General features: G+C 54.6%; 2 protein-coding genes across 2 annotated transcripts in view; both read left to right on the plus strand.

Annotated features, from left to right (window-relative positions):
• The window catches only part of LOC102485220 (ras association domain-containing protein 5-like), a 155,234-nt gene extending 138,150 nt beyond the window's left edge, over positions 1-17,084 (plus strand). The window contains exons 6-7 of the mRNA XM_006157467.1: positions 13,431-13,472; positions 16,983-17,084. Coding sequence (XP_006157529.1) covers positions 13,431-13,472; positions 16,983-17,084 — 144 coding nt within the window. The remainder of the gene's footprint in view (positions 1-13,430; positions 13,473-16,982) is intronic.
• TNS1 (tensin 1) overlaps positions 14,246-23,001 on the plus strand; it is a 132,231-nt gene continuing 123,475 nt past the window's right edge. Inside the window, exons 1-2 of the mRNA XM_027775313.1 lie at positions 14,246-14,292; positions 20,694-20,743. The gene's annotated coding sequence lies outside the window, so the exon portion shown is untranslated. The remainder of the gene's footprint in view (positions 14,293-20,693; positions 20,744-23,001) is intronic.

A 23,001-nucleotide genomic window follows, 5' to 3' on the forward strand; every position in this document is an offset into this window, starting at 1 on the left:
CATAAAAAAAAAAAAAAAAAAAGCCAAAGTGCATATGTGCTTGCGAGAGAGAGAGAGAGAGAGAGAGAGAGAGAGAGACCCCCATACACCCCCCAAGGGGATGGTCATGTTGTAATCCCTTCTCCATTTCTTCTTTTGGAATTTCGGGCTCACAGGTACATGCCCCTGGCGTGCTTTTCAGGCCATCCAGTCTGGGACTTGAACTGCACATTCAAGCATGTGGGATCCAGTAGTGTAACCACCATGCCACCAGCTAGCCCCGCTCTGCTTTTCTGCTTTCTCCATTTCCCACCCTCCATGGCTACCCCAGTCAGTCTTCCAGAATAACTAGGATGGAGCCAAAGGAGGGGATCCCTGTAAATTGGGACTGTGGAGAGGGCCTGCTCCAGACTGATTCCAGCTGGGATGGTGTGGAATGCTGGGAGATTTTCTTCCCTTCCCTCTTGCCTCTTTCTTACCCTTCAGAGGGCCACCTGCTCTCCGAGTGCCACTGGAGGCAGTCAGGGATTCGAGGGCTGCATGGGAAGGGATCTGCAGGTGTGCACCTGTGTGTGTGTGTGTGTGTGTGTGTGTGTGTGTATGTGTGTGTGATGGAAGGGGGGCCATGTGGGCACAGCTGACTGGTTGGTGTGGAGGTGTCTGTGTGGCACTGATGTTAGTGGGCTGGGGGCCCAGGCACCTGTATGTGTCCTGCACATGTGTCTGGTGACTTGCTCGCTGGATGTCCAGTCAAGCCCCCTAGTACCCTTCCTTTTACTCCAACAGCCACTTGCATTGAAATGTCAGGGTGGTCTCACCTTCTTTCCTGTTTTCTTTTCTGCCAAATTGAGAGGTTAGATTAGAGTCTCTAAATGCCTTCTTAGTGCTGATACGGATTCTTGCCCTTTTAGGTGGTGATGGAGTGAAATATTCAGTAAATTAACTAGACAGAAATGCTTGGGGCTCTTAGATTCCTTATAGCCCAGAGGAGGCCACAGTCCTCTACAGAGGCCCAAGCCCTGCCGGGTTGTTTACCTTCTTTGCAGTGGGCCCTCTTCCCTGATCGATTAGAGTCAGACCCTTCTGGGCTTCAGCAGTGCCCAGCTGTGCTGCTCCAGATGTGGAATGTCCTTCTCACAGAGCCCAGTCGAGGGTCATGGGACAGCAGCGGAGGTGTGGGGTCGAGGGGTGGTGCAGAGTGCGGCCTGCCTTGGAACTGCAGTGAGAGATTGCTCTGGGATCGCAGAGGAACGTCCTGGGAGCTCGAGGAGGGTGGTGTGGGGGAGTGAGCATACGTCCCTCGTCAGTCCAGCTGAACTACCACCTGTGGCTGAGAACAGAATGTCCTTGGCTTGTCTGGGAGGTGGAGGTCCAGAGTTTCAGGACCACCAAGCAGAAACCAGCTGTGTGGCCACCGGGAGTCTTGTGAGCCTTGTTTATATGAGGAGGGGTCAGGGGTTGGGGGATTGGGAGAAAAGGGAATAGGTTGGCATTCCAGCTGAGAGTTGCCCTCAGAGTCCAGAAGGCCTGGATGGAACCGCCTGCTTGAGCAAGGCTGTGGAATTTCCGTGTCTCTGTGCTATGGGCCCTGGGGTGGGAGGTGCTGACCTTGAAGCTGGCTCCGCCACATGGCGGCTGTGACACTGGATTGTGCCTCCAGTTCAACCCACCTGAGTCAGAACCAATTCCCTCAGTAATGGTTAAGGGTGAGGGACCTAGGCCACCACCCTCTGGCTCCTGGCTCCTGGCTTCCCACTGTATTGTGTGGCCCTGAAGATGTTGCCCAAGCAATGTGGATCTCAGTGTGGGAATTAGCAATAGTTCCTACCTGTGAGGTTGTGGAAAGAATAGAGTGAGCAAATAAAAAACCCCAACTATTTATTTCTTCAGAGAGAGAGAGAGAGAAAGAGAGAGAGAGAGAGAGGTATAAGCACCCCAATAGGGTGATGGATGATCGACCTTCAGCCTCAGCCAGCCTGGATCCCGGGCATGAGTGACCATGCCTGGTGTGCACAGGAAAGCCTTGGGATGTGAACTGGAACCTTCCATGTGGGTCCAGCATGGCAGAGATTCCAGTATACTGCTCCACTGTCTGGCCCCAAAGAGCAAATGAGTTCATTGAATTAATCTGTATTCAGAACCCTCCGGTACTGCCCGCCTCACTTGGAGCAAAAGCCCAGATTCTTCCGTTGGCCTGCACGGCCTTACGGGACAGACTTCTTTCACCTCATCTCCTTCTAGAGGCTGTCGTCCCCACTCAGCCAGCCTCCTGGGCTCCTTGCCGGTCCATGAACATACCAGGGGTGGTGCTGCCTCAGGACCTGTGCACCTGCTGTTCCCTCTGCCCAGAATGCTCTCTTGTGGATACCACAAGGCTCTTGCCCTTCCCCGAGTCGTCTTTATTCAAGAATCAGCCCTGCTCTGCCCCAGCAATCCTAGCTTCCTTCCTGGCGTTGGCTGGCCTTGGCTTGCCCTCAGACATGCTATGCATCTCATTTATTTACCTTGCTGGAGGGGCTCTGTCCACGTCAGCGTGTAAATTCCATGAGGACAAGGAGTTGTATCTGTTTTGTTCGTTGCTGTGTCTCCACTGCCTTGCCGTAATGGGTAAAAAGTACCCACTACTTTGTGTATTGGGTGCCTAGAAGAAAGGCATTCTGTTCGAAATCTGGCACAGATGAGGTACTCAGTAACCTTCGCTCCTGTTCTCTGGCTGGCTGATGGGTGGGCTGTCGGGTTCTGTGGGTGGGGATCCATTCCATCCTTCAGATGGAAGCTATGTTGCTGTCCCCGGGGAGTGGGAAAGTGCCCTGGAGGGAAACTGGGAGAAAGTTTGGCTTCCCTGAGAGCACTCGGCACCTGTTTCCTCACGGCAGGGCAGGCGAGGCAAATGCTTTGAACAGGTTCACAAGAGGGAGGAAAGGGCGGGTTTGGATTTTTCCTTCCTTTTCCATTTGCTGCCTGCCCTTCAGCCTCTGTTGGGCTGGTCTCCAGCCTCCCTACCCCTTCCCTGTTCCCTCACATGGTGTGCCTGTCTCTCTCTCTGCCTGCTGTGTTTTCTCCATGCCTCAGTTTGGTTCCAGCTCTCTCTCTGGTCTTCCCATTGATCTTGCTTAAATCTTATCCACCTGGGACTAGGATCCTCTCATCCCTGGACACAGGATTTTTGCCCAACTCCTGGCCCTGCCAGCCAAACACATTTTCCAGCCTGTGCCCAAGCCAGCCAGGGCAAAGTGGCTTAATCTTCAACTCATGTTTTTGACTTACTCAACAGATATAGCCCAAGGCCTTCGGTAGAAGGGTCCTGAGGTCACCACCCTCCTGTGGGGTCCACCTGTGGGGAGAGGGCTTGTTTGCCACAGACATTCCCAATCCTTGGAAAGTGCTGAAGCAGCTTTTCTCAGCTTCTGAAAAATAAGAGATGAAGGAATTTCCCGAGGGTGATAGCCAAATGGAGTGGCCACCAAGGCCAGCCGGATGCCTGGCCTTTCTGCACACATGGCCTGGCACTCGGGGCCTGGGCTTGGGGAGCAATGGCCCCACACTGCTTCCCTCCCATAGGCCCTTGCAGGGTGACTTGCCTGGAGCTGGAGACTCTGAATGGGGAGTCCAGGGGGAGGAGGTGAATGGAGCTCCGACTCAGTAGCACTTAACACTAACAAGAGCAAAAACAATTCGAATTTCCAGTTTCGAATCTGCTGAGCTCATTGTGAATGCTTTAAGCAACACCAGAGTGAGCGAGGGACTGTGCTCTTCCTGTGTCACAGATAAGGAACTGAGGCCCAAGGCCATGGAGCTATTGATAGGGGGCCTGGAATTTCAACGTGGTGGTCTGGCACCAGAGTCTACTCTCCTAACCACTAGTAATGGTGCTGTCACTTATAGCACCTGCAGTTTCCAAAGCCCTTTCCATGACATTCGGAGCTCTATTTGGAGCCCATTGTGACTTGTGCTGAAGCCTGGGTAGGCAGAAGGGTCAAACTATGGGCTGGGGTGGGACCACCAGTTGGCGTAATGGCTATGTTGCTGGACTCCCATGTAGTCAACCGCAGTTCGAGTCCCGGACCTAGTGGCTTAAACTCACACCGGGTGCATGTGTGTGCATGTCCAAGATCCCAAGAGGAGAATGAAGGAGAGGATATTGCGGCATGGCTATCCCTCCCCCTGAGGGATGATTTCTTGCTTTCTGTCTCTCTGTCTCTCTCTGTCTTTCTGAAGAGCACACACGCCCTATAGCAAAAACTTCTCAGAAAAAAAAGATTGTGGGCCAGAGCAAACACGTCCCTAGTCAGCTTTCTTCCTGGGATACCCTCGGTGCTTGCCCCTGATCTAAGTACTAATGTTGCCGGTGGGGGCTTCTCGTGGGCCCTCCTTCTAAAGAGCTAGCTTCTCTGTTTACTAGTGATGGTCTGTCTGTCCATCTAACCATCCTTCAGCTCGGGCTGTCTCAGTGCTGCAGGTTCTTTTCTGCCAGAGTTCTTGGGGCTTCTTGAAGGTAGGTGGGCATGGATAGGCCTGAATTCATGGGGTTGGGAGGATTTTAGATGCCCTTTTGCCCAGTCCTGCTCTATTGGAGTTGAGAGAGACAGAGAGAGAGAGGAAGATTTTTGCTATAGGATGCGTGTACTCGCTGGAGACACAGAAAGAGACAGAGAGATGAAAAGTGAGAAATCATCCTTCAGTGGGGATGGTCACACCACAGCCTCTTCTACTCTGTTCTCCTCTTGGGATTTTGGGCATGCATGCACATGTGCCCAGTGTGAGTTTCAAACCAGGTTCAGGACTCAAACTGTAGTTGACCATGTGGGAGTCCAGTGCCTTAACCATCATGCCACCTGCTGGCCCCAGCCCTGAAGTTTAAAATGATTTTGTCAGGGTCCCCCATTGTCAAATCTGGGTCCAGGAGACGCCTGCCTCAGAAGGGTGCGCTGCTTTGGAAAAGTGCCTGGAGCTATTTAGTGGGTGCTGGGTCTTACTGTCTAGCAAGGACAGTGGCGGAGGTTAGCTTGGTTAGTGTGAACTCTGGGCCCAGTGCGTTTCATCCTAGGGTACTGAATGGGCCTGGGGTGGCTGTCTTTGGGCAATCCTGGAAAATGGAGCAATGCTGGAGATGAGCCAGAGGCCGACTTTCCAAGGGGAGGCAAACTCGAGCACCGCATTCCCGAGAGGATCCCAACATGGGGAGGGAGGTGGAAATCACAATCTGTGTCACCCTAGTGCTGCTCAGTCCAAACAGGGTGCATGCGGATGGGCCCAGAATGGGTGTGAGAACACGCTGGAAGACAAGTGGGCTTATTGGCGTTGCTTCCCAGAGTAGACGCTGCTAGGTATGGTGAGGTTGTTCCAAAGAGTAGATTCCGGTTTGAAGAGCTTTCTAACACCCAAAATGACCCATCTAGGCTGTCTGGGGTGGGGGTGGGAGGATCGATGTTCTTTCATTGGAACACATGCTGACACCTCTCAGGTGCCAGGCTCAGTGCTGGGGGGAGATTTTTTCTCCAGGGCAGATGCCTGAGTGCAAGTCCATGGGTCCCACTGAGGTCCTGCCCTTAGGTAGGCTGTGAGGGGACATCATCCTTGGAGGTCAAGGCTTTCATGGTGTGCTGAGCACCTCCCCTCTGGCCACCACTGGGGAGGCCCGTAGGAGAGGCCCAGGTAGGGTGAAGTACCCTGCCCTCGAGGGACAGACCATTCAAAGGGCAAAAGGGAGAGAACTACACAAGGATGAGAGCTTTGCCATGGGGATCTGGGATTCTGACCAGTAGGCCTTGGAGCTTGGGGAGGAAGCAATCCATTTGTGCTGTGGTGGTTGGGGAAACCTGGCCCCTGTTCCAAGTCCAGTCTAAGATTTGAGCAAATAAAAAAGAAGTGAGAAGAGGGAGAGAAGGTGTTCCATAAGGCAGCAGAGTGGAGTAGGGAGGGGGCAGGGTCCTGGCACAAATTGCTGTGTCTGGGAGCAGGCAGGTAATAGTCCAGTGTGAGTGAACTTCTCTAGCCCTGTACTCTTCCTGCAGGGAAGATGGGACCCTGGTAATCTTGGGCCACCAGGTCCTGAAACACCGTCAGTGGCTTTGACTAGGGCTGATGGTGGGACACAGGAGTGCAAGAATGAGTGCGGCATGCGTGGTGGGCAGTGAGAGAGTGGCTGCAGGCAGAGGCTGCGGCCTGGAGAGAGGGCCAGGCAGTGGAGTGGTCCTCAGGGGGAGGAGCAGCCACCAGCCAGGTTGGGGAACTTGAACTTGAGGCAGTAAGCATGAAGGGCCCTTGTGGGTCCTTGAGTGTGGAAGTGATCCAAGGTGGGTTTTAGAGCTGGGCTCCACTGCCAGCTGGGGTGGCTCGTCAGGGAGGGGACTGTCAGGGAAGGGCCAGCCAGATAGGCTGCAGAGACTGTAGGCAGGGGTGGCTGTGGGGTGTGGAGGAGGGCCAAGATGGGGGTGTGACAGGAGGGGGCGAGAAATATTCCAGCCTGGCCCAGGGCCAGGGCTGGCGTGTGCAAGCCGGCCTGGGGGGTGTCCACGGTTAAACAGCCGCAGCCAGGGTTTGGGTGCTGGGCCCCTCGGGGTGAGTGCGGGGAGGGGGGTGGTGGCTGTGGACAGGAGTGGGCTTGCCCAGGTCCCTCCCCTGGGGGTGTGGGGGAAATCAGGCATAACTTTCCACTTAATCACATCGAGCCTGTTCTTTTCCTCTGGTGGCCTCGGCCTGCCTAGGAGAGGATGTGGCCCCTGGAGCCACTTTAACCCGTATGTTTCGGGGTCCCAGGCTCTGGCTGTGGGCTTCCCTGTCCTCCCTGTTCAGCACTTCCTTGCCCTCGGTGCTGGTGCCCACCCCATTACCACAAATCAACTTCCTTTTCTTTCCTTCCTTCCTCCCTTCTGTCCTTTCCAGGTCTTGTTTATTTCTTCTGAGGAAGAGAGAAAGACCCCAACAGAGTCCTCATGCCATGGCCACCCCTGGCCTCAGTGTGCCTGTGCCCTGTGTGTTCAGAGTGATCCCTGGGCGGAAACCCAGGACCTTTCCCGTGTCAGTCCAGTTGCATAATCCCGGAGGCATCCTGGCACCTATTTTTAAAATGTTTTTGTTTATTTTTTCTGAGTGATGGAGAGAGAGAGAGCGAGAGCGAGAGAGCGAGCGAGAGCGAGAGAACACAGGTTTTGAGGTGCAGAGACTAGCTCGCACTGGGATGGCTGCCCTTCTTCATTTGCCCAAAGGGGCTCCAGGGTTCCTTCCAGGGCCTGTCTGATCATTGAGTGAGATGCTGCCTGGCAGACGCAAAGCGCTGAGCAAGTTTCCCCTGCTCCCTGCTGCTCCGCAGTGGTTACTACGCCCTCTGTGGACGGTCTGGGCTGCCCTGTGGGCTGGGCAGCTGGGGAATGAGGCCGTCTATGACCTGCCATCATGCCGCCTACCACGCTCCCTCTAAGTGCCCCATAAATGCTCTTGCCCTGCTCTACTCCTCTGCTTTCAGCCCCCTGCCTTCCTCTGCTGACGGTTCTATTTTTGGCAACAGTGAGCCTGGAATAGTTTTCTCTAGGCTCTGGGTCTGAGGCCAGTGCAGCCCCTTCTAGCCTTCCCCTCCTGCTGGGCAGCTCTGTGGTGACCTCACAGTTCATTGCCATGGCAGTGGATGTGATGTCACGGGGTCTTTCTTGGCCGGAAAACTGCCCAGATTCCAGGCCTCCCAGGGGGCAAGAGTAGGGAGAGTTGGAGGGGTGGAGGGGGGAGGTGTGAGGAATTTCTGGACGGAATGTTCCTCTGGAGGCTGAGTCCGCATTCTGTGTCTCCCCCCTCCTCACCGTCGCAGCCTGGACTCATGCTCGGGCACCTCCCCCTACCCTCTGCCTTTTCCTTCCTCCAAAACAGCAGCCCACAGAAACATTTCTTCCCAGCCCACCCTCCCTGCAGGCCACCAACACACCCTACTGCGTGTCCTCTAGGCAGTCATCCCAGGAACCCCCAGCCTTCCAGCAGAGGGCCCCTCCTCAGGCCCACACAGCGAGGGAGGGGACATGCATGTATATAAGGGACATGCGTAAGAGCCAGCAGGTGGTGCAGCAGTTAAGGTGTTGGACTCCCACATAGCTGACCACGGTTTAAGTCCCAGACCTGGCGTCTTGCTTTCTCACTTTCTCTTTTTCTGTCTCTCTCTGGTCAAATAATAATAATAATAATAACCAAATAAAGGAAATAATTCTTAAAAAAAAGGGACATGTGTACCTTTTTTGGGGGGGGGGATTTGAAGAAAAGATGTGGAGCTTCCCTTATCTGCCTCATGGTTCACAACCTTTCTACCTCCGGAAGTTCTCTCTACTGTCTGACCTCAGTTTGTGCTACTGCAGCTCCATGCCTGCTGTCTCTGTGGACGTGAAGTCTCTCCCCTGGGGACCTGAGACCCAGGGACTACTATGATGTGTCTCAGAAAGCTTGTTCCCGGCAGAGTAGGAGGAACCGACGAGGAACACTGCAGGGAGAGGGGAGGGCAGGAGATGGAAGGGCGAGGTGGGGCATAGCTCTCCTATCATGGGCTGTGTCACCTTGGGCCAGTGTTTAACCTCTCGGACCCTCAGTTTCCTTGTCTGGGATAATGCTTACCTCTAGGATGGTTGGGAGGATGGATGATCAGGAAGGGAAAACAGCCTAAGAGCAGGGACTTCTTAAAGTTCATAGAACAACGAAATTAAAGTATGAGTTTCTTTTGGTGCAGAAAAAAAGAAAAAAAGAAATCTTGGGACCAGCAGTTAGTGTAATGGCTATGTCCCTGAACTCCCATGTAGTTGACCGCAGTTCGAGTCCCAGACCTGGTGGCTTAAACGCACGCCCAGGGTGTGTGCGTGTGTGTCCAAGAGCCTGAGAGGAGAGTGGAGGAGAAGGGATTGCGGTGTGGCCATGCCCCCTGGGGGGCGATTTCTTGCTTTCTGTCTCTCTGTCTCTCTCTGTCTCTCTAGCGAGCGCACGCGCCCTATAGCAAAAACCTCTCCAAAACAAACAAACAAACAACAACAAAAATCCCAAAAAATTGAAATCTGTGAGTAGTTTTTTCATGACACATTTTCCTGTGAACTTTTTGAAGAGCCCCAAGCTGTGTTCGGGGCATCACTAGCACTTAGGGAGCAGCGTTGTTCTGCGCTGACTTTAGGAAGAGACCTCTCCAGCCAACGGCCAGGACTGGGGGACAAGCGAGGCGCTGGGGTGCGAGATTTGAGAAGGTGCTCTGAGAATGCGAGGATACTCGCAGGGCCCCAAGTGCCTTCCTCACCCTCGTCCCTGTCTTTTTCCAGTCTCTGGGTTTGAGACCCTGGAACAGAGTGGTCATGAAGAGCGGGGCTTCGCCAGGTCCAAACCCTGCCACCTGCTCTGGAGCAGAATCATGTACTGGGCTGCCTGGAGCCAGGGCCGTTCCTCTGGGGTTGTAAGTCAGCTGCTCTCACTTCAGACAGCCTGGGGTCCAGGTTTTGTCCTGGGTATGGGCAGAGGGGTACGGTGTCCAGATGGACAGTGCTGTCCCTGACTGGGCTCCATCTGCTCTACTGTTCTTAGCTGGGCTTGAGGGGACAGGGAGGTATCCTGCTAACCCCCGCCCCAGGGGCCTAGGTCCTGGTGGGACTGACCAGGCAGTGAGGTGAGCTTGGCCCCAGCCAGCTCAGCCCTGCCATGAACTTTACCATGAAGGTCTGGGCAGGCCACACCTCTTTGTGCCTCCATTTCCCCATCTGTGAACTGGAGAGATGAACAGCTATTGTGCAAGGGTGTGTGTGTGTGTGTGTGTGTGTGTGTGCGGTGGGAAAGGCAGATTCTGAATGAGATCAGTAAGTAACATATATAGTGAGTTAGAAGACAATGAATTCTAAGAAAAAATAAGCCAGGGAAAGGGTACAAAGGTGTGCCGCTGTGCTTGTATATGTGTTGGGGGTTGTAGGGGGATGGTTGTGGCTGAAGGTAGGGTGACAGTCAGGGACTGGTGGGTCTCTGCCAGCCCCCAGAGGTCAGGGACTGCTGCTTCTTGGGGCCACATCTCCAGGTGGCCCAGCGGGCTTCAGATGGCACTAGCTTCCCTCCCAGCAGGGCCTGGGCAGAGGCAGCTGGGGGAGGTCCTGCCCTCGCGTTACCAGGCCCTTGTCTTGTCCATTCCCAATAGTCCCAGGGCTGGCAGTGCTCGGAAAACAGAGAAACAGGACTTCAGTCCCAGGAGAACCGGACGGTGTGGAGAGGAGGGGAGGGTGGCGTGCATGCTGGACTGTGTTTGCAAACACTGCAGGACAGCTTGAGGGTGTTTCAGTCCACAGGGGTTTTTGGAAATTTTTAGCTCCTCAGAAAGCATCTCGACCAATAAGCTGAAGGCATCTGATCGCTGGCAAGCACAGTGCTGTGGCGGGGCTCCAGCTGGCTCGGGGAAGGGCAGGGGCAAAGGGGATGGTGCTCAGATGATCGCTGGCAGGAAGAGAAAGTTTCTCTGCTGAGGCCTGTGGTTTCTAATATTGACTCCGGCTCCCTTGTCTACACCCTGCCAGACACAAGAGGGGTGGGGTGGGAGGGTCAACGTGGGGTAGGATGGGCTGGAGTGGGCCTGGGCCTTGGGGAGAGGCGAGTTGCCGCCCTGAGGCTGGAATGATAAATAATAATAGTAGCTGCCACGTACTGAGAACTTCTTATGGCCGGCTGCTGCGTTTTAGGTGCTTTATTTTATTTGATCTCTACAGCATCGCCCCAAGCAGTCCCCTGAAGAGCAGCAGGGATGCAGTGACCTGTTCAGGGTTACACAGTTAGCAGCAGAGTCAGGATGGGGACCCGGGCAGTCTGCCACCAGGGCCCAGGAGCTCAGGTCACTGGTTCCCATAGTCATCTGTTAGACATGCCCACCACAGATCTGACTGCCTTCGGGCCTGAGAGGCGCAACTTGGGCACCTGTTGTCAGCAGCCCTGGGTAGTTCTTTTTTTCATTTAAAAAATAGTATTGTCACGTAGTAACTCTATCTTATAATGAGAGAGAGAGAGAGAGAGAGAGAGAGAGAGAGAGACAGCACTCCAGTTCCATTCAGTCAGGCCCGAATGTCCGGCTGTGTGCCAGGAGTACTGAAGGCAGTTGGCAGTCTCTGGACTTGAACCTGGAACCCTCCCATGTAGGACAGCCTCACAAAATGTTGTGTTTTACAGCTGCACCGCCATCAGGACCCCTTCCCGGTGATTCTGTGTATACTCAAGTGTGAGCACCTTTGGCTCATGTGCTGGAGCCTGTTAGGGAATTTTACTCTGAGGAGGGGGAGCAGCTCTTCGGAGACTAGAAGGGGCCTGGAGCAGGTGCTATCTCTTAGGGCTCTTGATACCCCATTTCTTCCTGTCCTGGAGGGGTGGATGGTGCAGTGGGGACCTTGGAGTAGGGAGATCTGGGTTTGCACCTCAGTTCCACCAGGAAGGCTGCACACCAACGGTCCCTGTGATCTGCCCTCTAGGGACTCCTACCCCCTCTGCGGACCCAAGCATCTCAGAGAGGAGGCAGTGGGCTATCCCGCTCAACCCAAGGTCTCCATGTAAGCATGACAGACCTGGACGCAAAGAGATAGGCCGAGGGTCAGGAGGGGCTGGGGCAGGCTGGCACTGCTAGTGGAGAGCCCCAGGATGGGGTCTCCTAGAGAGGGGGGGTGGGCAGGGTTGTTGTTGGAATGAGAGGGTAACCTGGTCCAGATCAGCAAGGCTGCTCTGAGAGCTCTGTGCTTACTCTTAGGCCTGGGGCAGGGACCCTGGGTGGGCTCACTGTGCTGCCCTGTGGCTCCAGAGTTGGGACTATGGGAGGGGGTGGGTTAGAATTAGGGTTGAGCTGGGGGGAGCCACATTCAGACTCCAGATGTGGAGAGAGGGTGGACTTGGAGGGGTGGGTAGAGGTGAGTGTTGGTTGATGTGCCTCCTACCCTCCGGCTCCTGCCTGGGCCCTGTCCCCCTCTGCCATCTAAAGCGGCTTTAACCCTGAACTGCCCAGAAGTTTTAGTCTCTGGAAAGCAGTTTTGGCTTCAGCCTCCCTTTCCAGGCTGTTGGAGAGACGGGCCTAGGCCATTTCCAGAGGGAGCATTGCTGCTTGCTTTCTCTCGTTCCCTTCCTTAATGCCTTTCAGCCCACTTCTCCTCTCTGGTAGCAAAACCTGTCAGAGGTCATTCTGTCCATTCTCCTGTCTTCTGACATGACTAGCTCATGCCTGGGGTCTCGAGGGTAGGCTGGGGGCAGGTGTTCCCCAACCCCATCTGTGCTCATCTTTGCAAAGGTGCCTTTTAGAACTTTGCAGCTGTGCTGTGTCCTGTGACAGCCAACCTCAGAGTTGGAAATGGAGCCCTAGACTGCGGCCAGGATGTGGACCTGGAATCGGAAGTTCCTCTTTGTTTTGGGGGCCTAGGATGCCCACTTTTTGGGATGCCTTTAGTATATAGCACTTCTGTTGGTCAGGGCAGAGGCAGGATCACTCCAAAGGAGGGATGGGTCAGTCTACGGGTGTTTGTTGATGGTCCCCTATGCATGAATCACAGTCCCTAGTTGAGGGAGTTCTCAACCGAGGTGGCAAAATGTTGCTTTGAATCCATTTTTGATAAAGGTGGACTGAGAATCGCAACCACCACAATAGTTGGGAAAACAGGATACGTATTTCCACGGTGAGACTATTCACAGACTGAGGAGCAGATAAGTGGCACAGATAGAGGCTGAGTGGAGTTCAGAGTGGGACATGGATCCTGCTTACTGGATCCCTGCTTACTGGGCTGGTCAATGAGGGCTTCATGGAGGAGGAATGCCCTCTCTGTAGGTAAAGAGGGGAGGCCATTTCATAAGTGAGGACCTGGGTGTGAGAATAAGCAGGGAGGGGCTAGGGGCCAGGTCTGATGGGCAGAGCTTTCCTACAGGGAGCTGGAATCTGCAAGGACCAGCAGTGAGTGGCCGGAAGCTCATGGAAGCAATGGGACTCTGGCAGGCTTCTCACTCTGGGCCGCTGTGATTTCATGCAAAAGGCGTGGAGTGTAGAGCCCCAAGACGGGTTCAAATCCTGCTGTCCCTACTAGAGTAGATAATTTCAGGTTACTCATTTACCTTACCTGTAAAGTGGGGCTAAAAGGCAGTACTAATACCTCCTTTGCCTCTTGTGCATAAATGAGAGTGTGTAGGTGGAAATGTTTAGAATGAGAAGTAGGAGCAGGCTGCATAGTTGTCTGTATTGCCTTCTGAGGGGTCAGAAGCACAGTATTCCTTGGGGCCTTGGGAAGGTTCTAGAATTGGATGGTTCTAGTTCTAACAAGATTATTCTCCATTTTCCAAACTCTGCCTCCCAATCTTGGGGCCAGCCAGGTTATGTCCGAGTCTTGGGCTGGCATCACCATCCTTGCCTCAGGAGGCTTTGTGCCCACTGCAGCCACCAGCCCTGGGAGAGAGCCAATGCTGGGGAGTGCATCGAGGACTCACACTGTTTCTCCCTTTGTCCACAGCCCATCACCACTGACAGTGCACTGAAGAATGTAGTGGACAGGGTGAGTGACAGCAGGTGGGCAGGTGCTGGGGACAGCCTGGGCAGCAGTGAGGGGCCTGGAAAGCAGAGGGTGGGGTTAGGGGAAGGTGATCAAAGATGGAGGGGGTTGTCCTTCTGGAGTAGATTTAGGGGACTGGGAGAAGAAGTGGGGATACTGGTGATGTTGGGAGCTGGGCATCTGACCATCCCTGTGTGTTCAGAAACAGTAAACAGGCGGAAGAGAGGGAGAGGTGGGGGTGGGAGCCAAGAGGCAGAAGCCAGTGGTAAGTGAGGGCTTCGTTAAATAAGTGGAATGGGGGAAAGTCAGGCAGATCTTTCCAAGCCGATCTTCCTGACGTAGCAGAGAGACAGACACTTTTCTCAAGGCTGGTGTGGGGGAGGAAGGGCGGAGAGTGGGTGGGCTCTGCAGTGGGAAACCAAGCTGAGCCACTGAGAGACGTCTCCTGGAGTGCCCTGCATGACATCATGGGCTTGGAGGTGGAGAACTTGGGTTCAAATCTCCACTTTACAAAGGTTTTAATTGTGTGACTCTACGCAAGGCATGATCCTGTCTGTGCCTCAGTTTTCTTATCTGCAAAAATGGGAATAACAGTATCTCCTGCAGGAGTGGTCATAGCCACCCATAGGAGGGTGTGGCCAGCTCTGAGGGGCCAAAACAAACAGCAGAGTTCCTTCCCAGGCCCTTCTACCAACCCCTTCACGCTCTACCTGTGACAAGCCAGTGGGTGGGAGACCTGTGTGCCCTCTGACGCTTTACCTTGCCTCTCTTTGATGGCGGAGCCTCGCGGGGTGGAAACACACGCAAGAGCCTGGAGGAAGACGTAAGTGTGGGGAGGTCGGGAGAAGGGCGAGGCTGGGTTTTAGTGTCGGGGGCAGGGGTGGGAGGTGGAGAGGGTCCTAGAGCTGTTGGGTTTAGTGGGTCTCCCTCACCCGTGCTCTAGAAGGTAGGTCGGGGGCCCTCTGCATGCCCCCAGGTTTGTGAGCAGGCATGTGAGCTCACGAAGCCAGGTTTCAGTCTTGCCTCTAGCCTCTACCTCAGCCGGATCCAGAGCTCGTTTGTCCATGCCTTTGCCAGACCTCAGTGCTCTAGCATGGGGTAGGGACGTGCTGTGATGTGAGCTTGGCTTGGTGATGACCAGCCATGGAAAGAGTGACAAAACCACACACGATGGTGAAAGGGCTGAGATGAAGAAGCACCCTAATGCTTTGAAAGGGCCACAGGCCTTGGAGGAGCGGTAGGGCCTATTTCTTTGGAGACAGGAGCCTTTGAAAATGGCAGTGTCCCCTTGTGTGACTTAAGCACCATTGGTTGGGGAGAAAGCTGAGGTGGGATAGCTGGTCCTCCTGCCTGCGTTTTTGGGGTAGGAGGCAAGGGCCAAATTCCTTTCATGGAAAGACCTCAGGAGGGCCCAGGAGGCTTCCCAAGGCTGCTGCTTTGAGCGTACTTGTAACTAGGCACGTCTTCACCCCAACCCCCACCACAACTTTTCTGGGCCTCCCCTGCCTTTTCTGACATAAGAGCCTGTGCTGGTCTCTCCATCCCTGATCTGCAGAGGAACAGGGAGTGGTTTGGCGGTTGGCACTGGGGGAGCCGTTGATGGCATGAGGCCCTATCATCTGACAGCTGCCTGACCCGTGGTGGGCAGGGCCCTGGAGGGTGGTGCTGGGGGAAGGAGGAGGCAGCCCCTGCAGGCAGCACCACTCTTGTGGTGAGCTCTCAGCCACAGCCACGCTGCCCTGGGCCAGCCCTGCACACCTAGCCCTACAACAACGGGGCGCCAAGGGCCGCACAGGACCCCTCCAGGAGGAACAGTGAGCATGCCTCTCAAACTAGTGGGGAAGGCTGTGTTCAAGGTATGCAAAGGTCCCTACAGGCACAGTGTACAGATGTTGGGGAGGGGCCCTAGGCCAGGTTTGTGGTGTTTCTGGGGCAGGAGTGCGGGGAGAAACTAATTTGTATGTACACACCTACTACTTAGGAAGAAGTAGCTTAAGTTGTTCAAAGCATATAATATATGCTCAATAAATGCTAGTCATTCTTATAACTGTTAGGTTGACTGATGACTAGGAGCTAGAATGGGTGTTTTCAGATCCTCCTGACACTCACAATGTGGCAATGCAACGTTCCCAGTTTGGAGGTGAGGAAACATGGCCTGGAGAGGCTCAAAGACTCTGGGAATGCTTCTCCATCCTTTCCTGGGACTGCTGCTTGGATTGGTGTTATCCAGAACTCCTAGCCCTTGGCCGGGGACAGGGTAGTGGCATGTGACCCAAGCCTTTCACCCAATGGTGTGGGCACACTAGAAGCCAAGTCTTAGAGCTGCTGCCCTACACTTCCCAGTCTGGGCCAGATGGAGCCTGTAAGCTTGGGCTGCAGTAGAGTGAGCCTGGACATCACGGAGAACTTCAGACTTCAAGGGTATGTTTGACTTTGGTCCTAGAGAAGAAAGACGTGAGTTGGCTCTTCACTTGTGACTGGAGGCTTTTTTTTTTTTTTTTTTTGCTGGGGAGACAGAGAGAGAGAGAGGGAAAGAAAGAAAGAAAGAAGGAACGAAAAGGAAAGAAGGCACCACCGCCGTGGGTGGATGACCTGCTACGATCTCTTAGTCTCTTCTCCATTTTCTTCTTGGGACTTCAGTCATGCACACACACCCAGCTTGTTTTACAAGCTGCTGGGTCCGGGACTCAAATCGCATAGGCAGCCATGTGGGAGCCAGTTGCCTTAACCACCATGACACCTGACTGGCACAGCTTTTGTTTGTCTTGTTTTAGGAGAAAGTTTGGTTGATCAGGGCTGAGCGTGTGTGTGTGTCAGAGTTGGGAAGAAGGTGTCCTGTCTGGACGTGGGAGGGGCAAGGTGACTCTTGGTCTAGGTAGCCTGGTTAAAGGAGAGCAAGTGAGCAGATCCCAGAGTGGCCTGCACGCCACAAAGAAGGAGAGAAAACCTAGGTATCGGTATTCAGGCTCCCAGACACCCGTCCCAGGTCAGGAGACCCCAGGGTCATTGAGTCAGGCCCCTGCCTAGCCATCGGGGTCTCTGCAGTCCACCCCAGGTGAAGAGAACCCATTTTAAAGCACTCGGTTGCAACCCTGGGCCTGCTGTTGTGATAACGCGCCTGTTTGTGGAGCTGTTCTCCCGTCTCTGGCCCATGGCCCGGGGCTAGCAGTCAGGAATGGCTGTTTTCCTCCAGCAGAGCTGGTGCGTAGAGGAGTGCGTGGACGGTGCGCTGTGTCGCACTTTGTTTTGGAAAAATCCAGGCTAGTGGGCAGGAAGGAGAGAGGAAGGGGTGTGACCGGAGGGGGGCTGGTTTGGCCACAGCCCCCAGAGGAGATATAGGAATGGGGACGGGCCCCTGACGTAGGTCGGTCACCGATCTCTGGCCACCCTTCATGATGCCTGGTGTTCGCTTACATACCCTCCTCCCTGCTGTGCCCCCCAGGGACGTGTGGGCTCAGGAAACAGCTTTCTTTTTGGTCCAGAGCTGTTGTGTTTGGTCTATGGACCTCAAAGGAAGGCAAGACTCTTCCCACAGGGCGTTGCTCCAAACCAACCCCACCCAAGGCCTGGGGCTCCTGCTCTGTGCTGCATGATGGGAAAGAAGGTGACAAATAACGGAGTCTATGTCAGAGATCTGGAGCCCCTAGGAGAGTGTGAGTGAAGATCAGCTTCCACCTGCAGGGAGGACCAAGGCAAGAAGAGTTGGTGGAACCTGCAGCAGGAAGGCTGAGGGTTGGATACCAGGAGGAACTGCCTGACTGTGAGAAAAGTAAGGTGCTATGTTTGAGAGGCAGCGAATCTCCTTGCATCGTGTCCTTCTAGCAAAGGAGAGACTTTTGGAGATGAGGCTAGAGGTGCTTTCTGTTGAGTATCTAGGGAATTGAGTCAACAGTTCTGTTATTGATCTGCATCTTGGGAGGAGCTAGGAGGAAGTTTGAAGCCATGTGAATAAAGGGTTTTGAGATCCCCAGAGAGGCAAGGAATGGAATTCTGAGCAGACAGAGAGCTTATTTTTCTTTGTAAATAGTTTGTAAAGCCCTCTAATGCTTTTTCCCCGGGGCTCTCATTGGAGTAGGTAGAAACCCATGTGAGCACAGTTCTATACCCGTTTTACAGATGGGGAATGAGAGCAGGCCGCTGCTCAGAGTCCGCTGAGGACCCTCTCGGTCCCTAGTATGGTATATATGCTCTCTGAGGTCAGGGGCCTGACCGCTTCTGTCTCCTGTGCCTAGAACATAGCCAGGCACACCTGCGGTGGCACTGACTGTTCACCGATGGAGGGCGTGGGTGAGGTGATCAGTGATGACCGGCTTCCTTGGCTTACAGAGGTGACTGGCTGTCTTGGCTTATAGCCACCCTCTTGTAAAACGTCTACGTGGCTAGGCATGCTTCAGAGGGCGCCTTCTCCAGCCCTGCGCGTGAGGTCCCCTGTGTGTTCTGGAGTGCTGGGGTGTGCTTGTGCACACGCTGCCCCAGCCTTGCCTGTCTGCTGTGCTCCAAGTTCTCCCTGTGTGCAGTGACACTCGGATGTGTCACCCGTGCACATCTGCTTTCTGCCAGCAAGGGTCACATGCCGCTCAACTCTGCAGAAAACAGGAAGACCTGTCAGTCTGAGGGCAGCCCAGTGATTCATCAGGGGATGACAGTCCAGCTGCTCGTCCCCATCCTCTGCAGTGGGGCTGCTGTCCAGGGCAGCTTCCCACAGCCTGCCTCCTCCTCCCCGACCAACCCAGTGAAGCAGAGTGGGCTTGGACTTTGGCTTATCACCTCTGGAGGTGGCATGGCCAGACTCTGTTTGGGCCAAGTTTTTATTTATCTTCTCCGGTGTTTTGGGGTGGGGAGGCTGAGGAATGTGGAGTGTTGTAACGTTTAGAAGAGGGCGGTGGAGGAACGGGAGCCAGGTCTCCTGCCCTGCTCCTCCTCCTTACCCCTGCACCTTTGGAGGCTCCCGGCGCCACTTGGCTCCCCAGTTCCCTTGCCCCGTGTAGCTCAGTATATCCTGTTGCCTCCCTCCAGCTCTCTGGGCCTGCCCGTGTTGCTGGCCACACCTCAAAACTTGGCTAAGTTGTGGCTTCCAGTTGTTCGAAGTAGCTGTGGTGGCTTCCTCCAAAAGTGTCTGTGGATCAGCAACAGATGAAGCCCAGTGGGCTATTTATAGCAGGGTGGCCCTGGGGCCCGGAGCAGAACCTCGGGCCTGGGGAGCTTCAGGGACTCCTCATCAGGGACCCATGAGATGGAGATGGATGAAGTGTTGGGCTTCTGCATTCCTTTGGGTGGGTAGTTTTGGAACAGCCTGATTTGGGGCTTGAAAACCAAACAACCCCTCCTTGTCCCCTTCCCTCCCAGTCTGACTCATGCAAACCCAAGTCCTTAGGGCTGGAGGAGCTGGGAGACTGAGAAACTCTGCCCTGACAGTCCCACTTGGTACTTTCCTCCTCCCAGTGCTGCCGGTGCTGTTCGGAGCTCACTGGCAGCTTGGCAGAGGGGTCTCTGGGTGAAGCCTTCTTCAGGGGTAGCTGCATGGAGAGTCCTGCTTATGGGGCTCAGCTGGGAGCTGGGCCTTGGAACCCACCTGCTCTGCCTCTTAAGTGCTGCAGGGTCAGGGGAGGACTGAAGGGTGCTTCTCTTCTTGGGGTCCCAGTGGTGCAGCCCCAGGTTGGAGTGCGAATCCTGCTTGGTCATCAACCTCCCAGGGATTTAGGGGTGAGTCACCGTCTCTCTCAGTCTCTCTCCTCCTCGTTTCTCTCCTTGGCAGATTGTGAACTTACATCTTCCAAGAGGTGGCTGCAGCTTGGAGATGGGAAAAGCCTGGTTTTGGGGAAGTACATGGGTGATTGGAAAGGGTTGATGGGCTCAGTGGGCTTGGGCAGGGCCTGGGAACCTAAAACTTGGGCATCCCTGTCCTGCATCTCATGAGGCAGCTGGGAGGACGGGTGGCTGCTGGTGGGAGAGGAGGTGCAGGGTTTTGATTTTCTAGAGGTGACTGTTAGGTTGTAGCAGCCATTTAAATAGAGACCCTTTTAATTGTACTTGACAAAAGAGCAACCACAAAAACAACAGCGGACACTTACCAAGGGCCCGGTATTTTGCAAAGCGCCTTATATGCATGATTTTCTTGACTCCTCAGTGCGAGCCCTAAGGGTTGCCCCACTGACCTGTGACTTTATTATCACAAGGCTGCCCAGCACAGTCCTAGGATCTAAATTCTGGGTCTGTGGGACCGGACCCTGTGCTTTCACCACTGGGCCATCTGCTGTCTGGGGGTGTCTGGGGCACCAACCTGGTACATTTGCCTAACTTTGTAAAGTAGATGACCTTGGAGGGACCAGCAGATGGCGTAATGGTTATGTCGCTGGATTCCCACATAGTTGACTACGGCTGAGTCTTGGACCTGGTGACTTAAAACTCACACCCAGTGTGTGTGTGTGTGTGTGTGTGTTCATGCCCAAGATCCCAAGAAGAGAATGGAGAAGGGATTGTGGCCTGGCCATCCCCCCAGAGGGTGATTTTTTTGCTATCTCTCTGTCTCTCTGTTTCTCCAGCGAGCACATGCACCCTATAGCAAAAGTCTCTCTTTAAAAAAAAGAAAATAAAAGGCGATGACCTTGGAAATGGGGGTAGATAAGACAGTGTGATAGACATCGGGTCCTGGGGCGCAGGGTTCACCGCCTTCTCTCTGCATCACATGCCTGACTGTTCTCAACTCAGACATTTTGATTGAGTGACTCCATGTTGCTGTTTTCAAGGAGGGGAGTGTGGGACAGTGGACAGAGAAGTTAGGCTCAGACAGAGGGCATTGACACTGTTCGTTCCTGTTCCTTTCCTGGTTCTGGTCTGTATTCTTCACTGGGGTTCCTATCATGATGGTCCCGTGAATCAAGGCTAATGCGTTTTTATCCATTCAGTAATTGCTTACTGAGTGGGCCCTCAGTGCCGGTGGCACCAGCCCAGTGGGGTGTATTTCTCAGCGTTTCGGATTTCTTCCTTTTGTCCCTTTGGGACTCGCATACAGGTAGGCACACTCAAGTGGAATTGGCATTTATCACTTTTGGCTTTGGGTCTCCGTGTTGTTGGAGTGTTAGGGTGGCAGGGCTGGAATGTTGGCAGAAAAAGGAGAAGCGAATCTGTGCTTGGCCATGGCCCTGGCTGCTCCTGTGGCCAGCTCTCTGCGGCTCTCCTCCACTGTCCTGCCTGTCCCTCCATCACACTTCTCGTCTTTTTCAGGGCTCTGCCAGAGTCATCCAGAACATCCAGCCGCCTCCCCAGCCAATCAGGTATGTCTTGCCCATGGAGGTCTGGGGCAGGGGTGCAGGCAGTGGGGTTGCTGGGGGTGTTCCTGTCAAGTCTTCGCTCTGGGTCCCTTTGATCAAAGCCATAAAGCCACTGGCAGTAACTGTGGGGAAACATGAGGTCACGGAGTGGAGGCGAGTAGATGCCACTCGGCAGGGGTCCTGCTTGAATTCTAGCTCACACCAGGGCTCGAGCTGGGGTCTGTGTTTACCTGCATAGTTCTTCTAGTCTTACAACAACTCTACAAGGGGAGCATTTCCTTCTCAGCTGGCAGGTGAAGAAGTCGAGTTCAGAAAGATGAGCGACTTGTCCAAGGTCCTAAGACCACCAGAGGCCACACTTGGCTGTGCCTTCAGGGCTGGCTGCACGAAGGCCCACGCTGGTCTTACTCCCCGACAGCGACTCCACTCTGATGGTGCAGTGTCATTTATAGAAGGGAAGTGCCCTCTCTGGCCAGGCTGGCTGGAGGGATATGCAGGGGACTTTGTCCTTTGCTGACCCAGGGAGTCTGTTTTGCCTGTGTCCAGTTCTCTGGCTTGGGCTCCTCGCTATCTGCCTCTCTTCCACGCCCTGAGAAATGCCAGTCCCAGTTGGAACTCAAGTCCCTGGTGGGTTGTGGCCCGGCTGCCAGCAGGTGGTTCTTCAAAGGCCTCCCTCCTTTTCTACAGCCCAGAGCACTGCAGCCTGGAGGCACAGGGTGCGATTCTGAGGTTGTCCAGGGGGTGTGCTGTTTTGCCTTTGCAGCCTTCTTGAGAATCAGCCTAAGGGAGGTCGGGGTAGATCAATGCCCAGGGTGGGCGGTGTCTGACTCAGGCCACTCTCCACCACATCCTCTCTCACTGACCCTCCCTTGCTGAGAGAGGGGCTGAAACATGGAGCTCAGTTTTCATGGTTTTCTGACAGTCCAGACTGTTCCTTGGAGCTGGGACAGAGGGCTTGCAGGGAGGTGAGGGTGGGATGTTCCGAGTTAGCTCCATCTTCGTGGAGTATGTGTGCATGTGGCTTCTTTGATCACCACCAACAGCTGTCCTTGGGTAGGCATGGCCTGAGGCAGTCAGCGCCCACCAACTTCGCACCAGTGGCCAAGGCAAGAAGCTTACCATAGGGACACAGTGGCCAGGCTCAGAGGTCTAACTCAGCCTAGGCTCCTTACCTCTGGCCACTGATCTCTCAGCCACTCAGCACCCAGCATTCTGCCTGGACAGGCCATACTTCATCCTTGACTGTCCTTTCCTGGGCTCGACTTAACCCTGGTGGAGACCTGGATTCTTCCAGGCTCCTCGATTTTCCAGGGCTTATACCGGAGAGTCCCTGCCACTTCTGAATACCCTGGTGGTGTTCTTTTCACTGCCCCTCCAGTCCAGTTTGGCCCTACTGTGGTGAAAGTTTGGCAAAATGAAATGTGAATGTTGCCTACTGTGATTAGAGGGAGAGGAGGCTCCAGGAAGTTGGGGATAGGGTAAAAAGGTGTGGGGAGGGAAGAGGGAGGTGCTCCCAGAAGCTCTGGGTGGGTTTCCCCAGTGGGCTCCCTGGCCCTTTCCCCTGGAAGAAAACTCAGAAGACTGTAAAGATGTGAGCCCCCTCACCCTGCACCTAATGGAGGGCCAGCTGCCCAGCCAGGGGGCTCCCCATCCCTCTGAGGGACACAGATAGTGTAGAGGCTGCTCACCACTGTAGCGGCAAAGATGGCAAAGACCCAGCACCTCTTACTTCCTGGGCCCTTAGAAACCAGGGACACCACTGCCCAGAAGTAGCTCTGGCAGGCAGGGGGCAAAGAGCAGGAATCAGCCTTCTCCTGGGGAGGACTGGAGTGTGCACTGTGGTCTGGCTTACCTGGAACCCAGGTGAGTTGTGACCCGGGCTGCCCCATTGCCCGAGAAGCCTCCTGCCCACTTCACAGCTTGCGAGTAGGGAGGCAACAGAGGGCTCAGCTGCAGGAAGCTGAAGTGCACAGGGTCAGCCTCTCCTTCCTCTTCCCAAGCGGTCCCATGTCCTCTCGGAGTCTCTTGCCTAACCTGGTGGCTGCAGTGAGCCGGGCTGGGCTCCTGGGTTCCTGGAGTCACAGGCTGAAAGCAGCACCAAAAGGACTGATGGGAACCTCTGATTGCTGCCAGGACACTTTAACTCTGACATGTCTGCGATCCTGGCCATCTTCTCAGCTTGCCCACTCTGGCGCTCCAAGGCTCGGGGCACTGGCTTTGCCAAGGGAAGCCTCACCTTGGTGAGGCTAGGTCAGGGAGCA

Source organism: Tupaia chinensis, unplaced genomic scaffold, assembly GCF_000334495.1.
Source record: "Tupaia chinensis unplaced genomic scaffold, TupChi_1.0 Scaffold000542_1, whole genome shotgun sequence".
Taxonomy (NCBI): domain Eukaryota; kingdom Metazoa; phylum Chordata; class Mammalia; order Scandentia; family Tupaiidae; genus Tupaia; species Tupaia belangeri.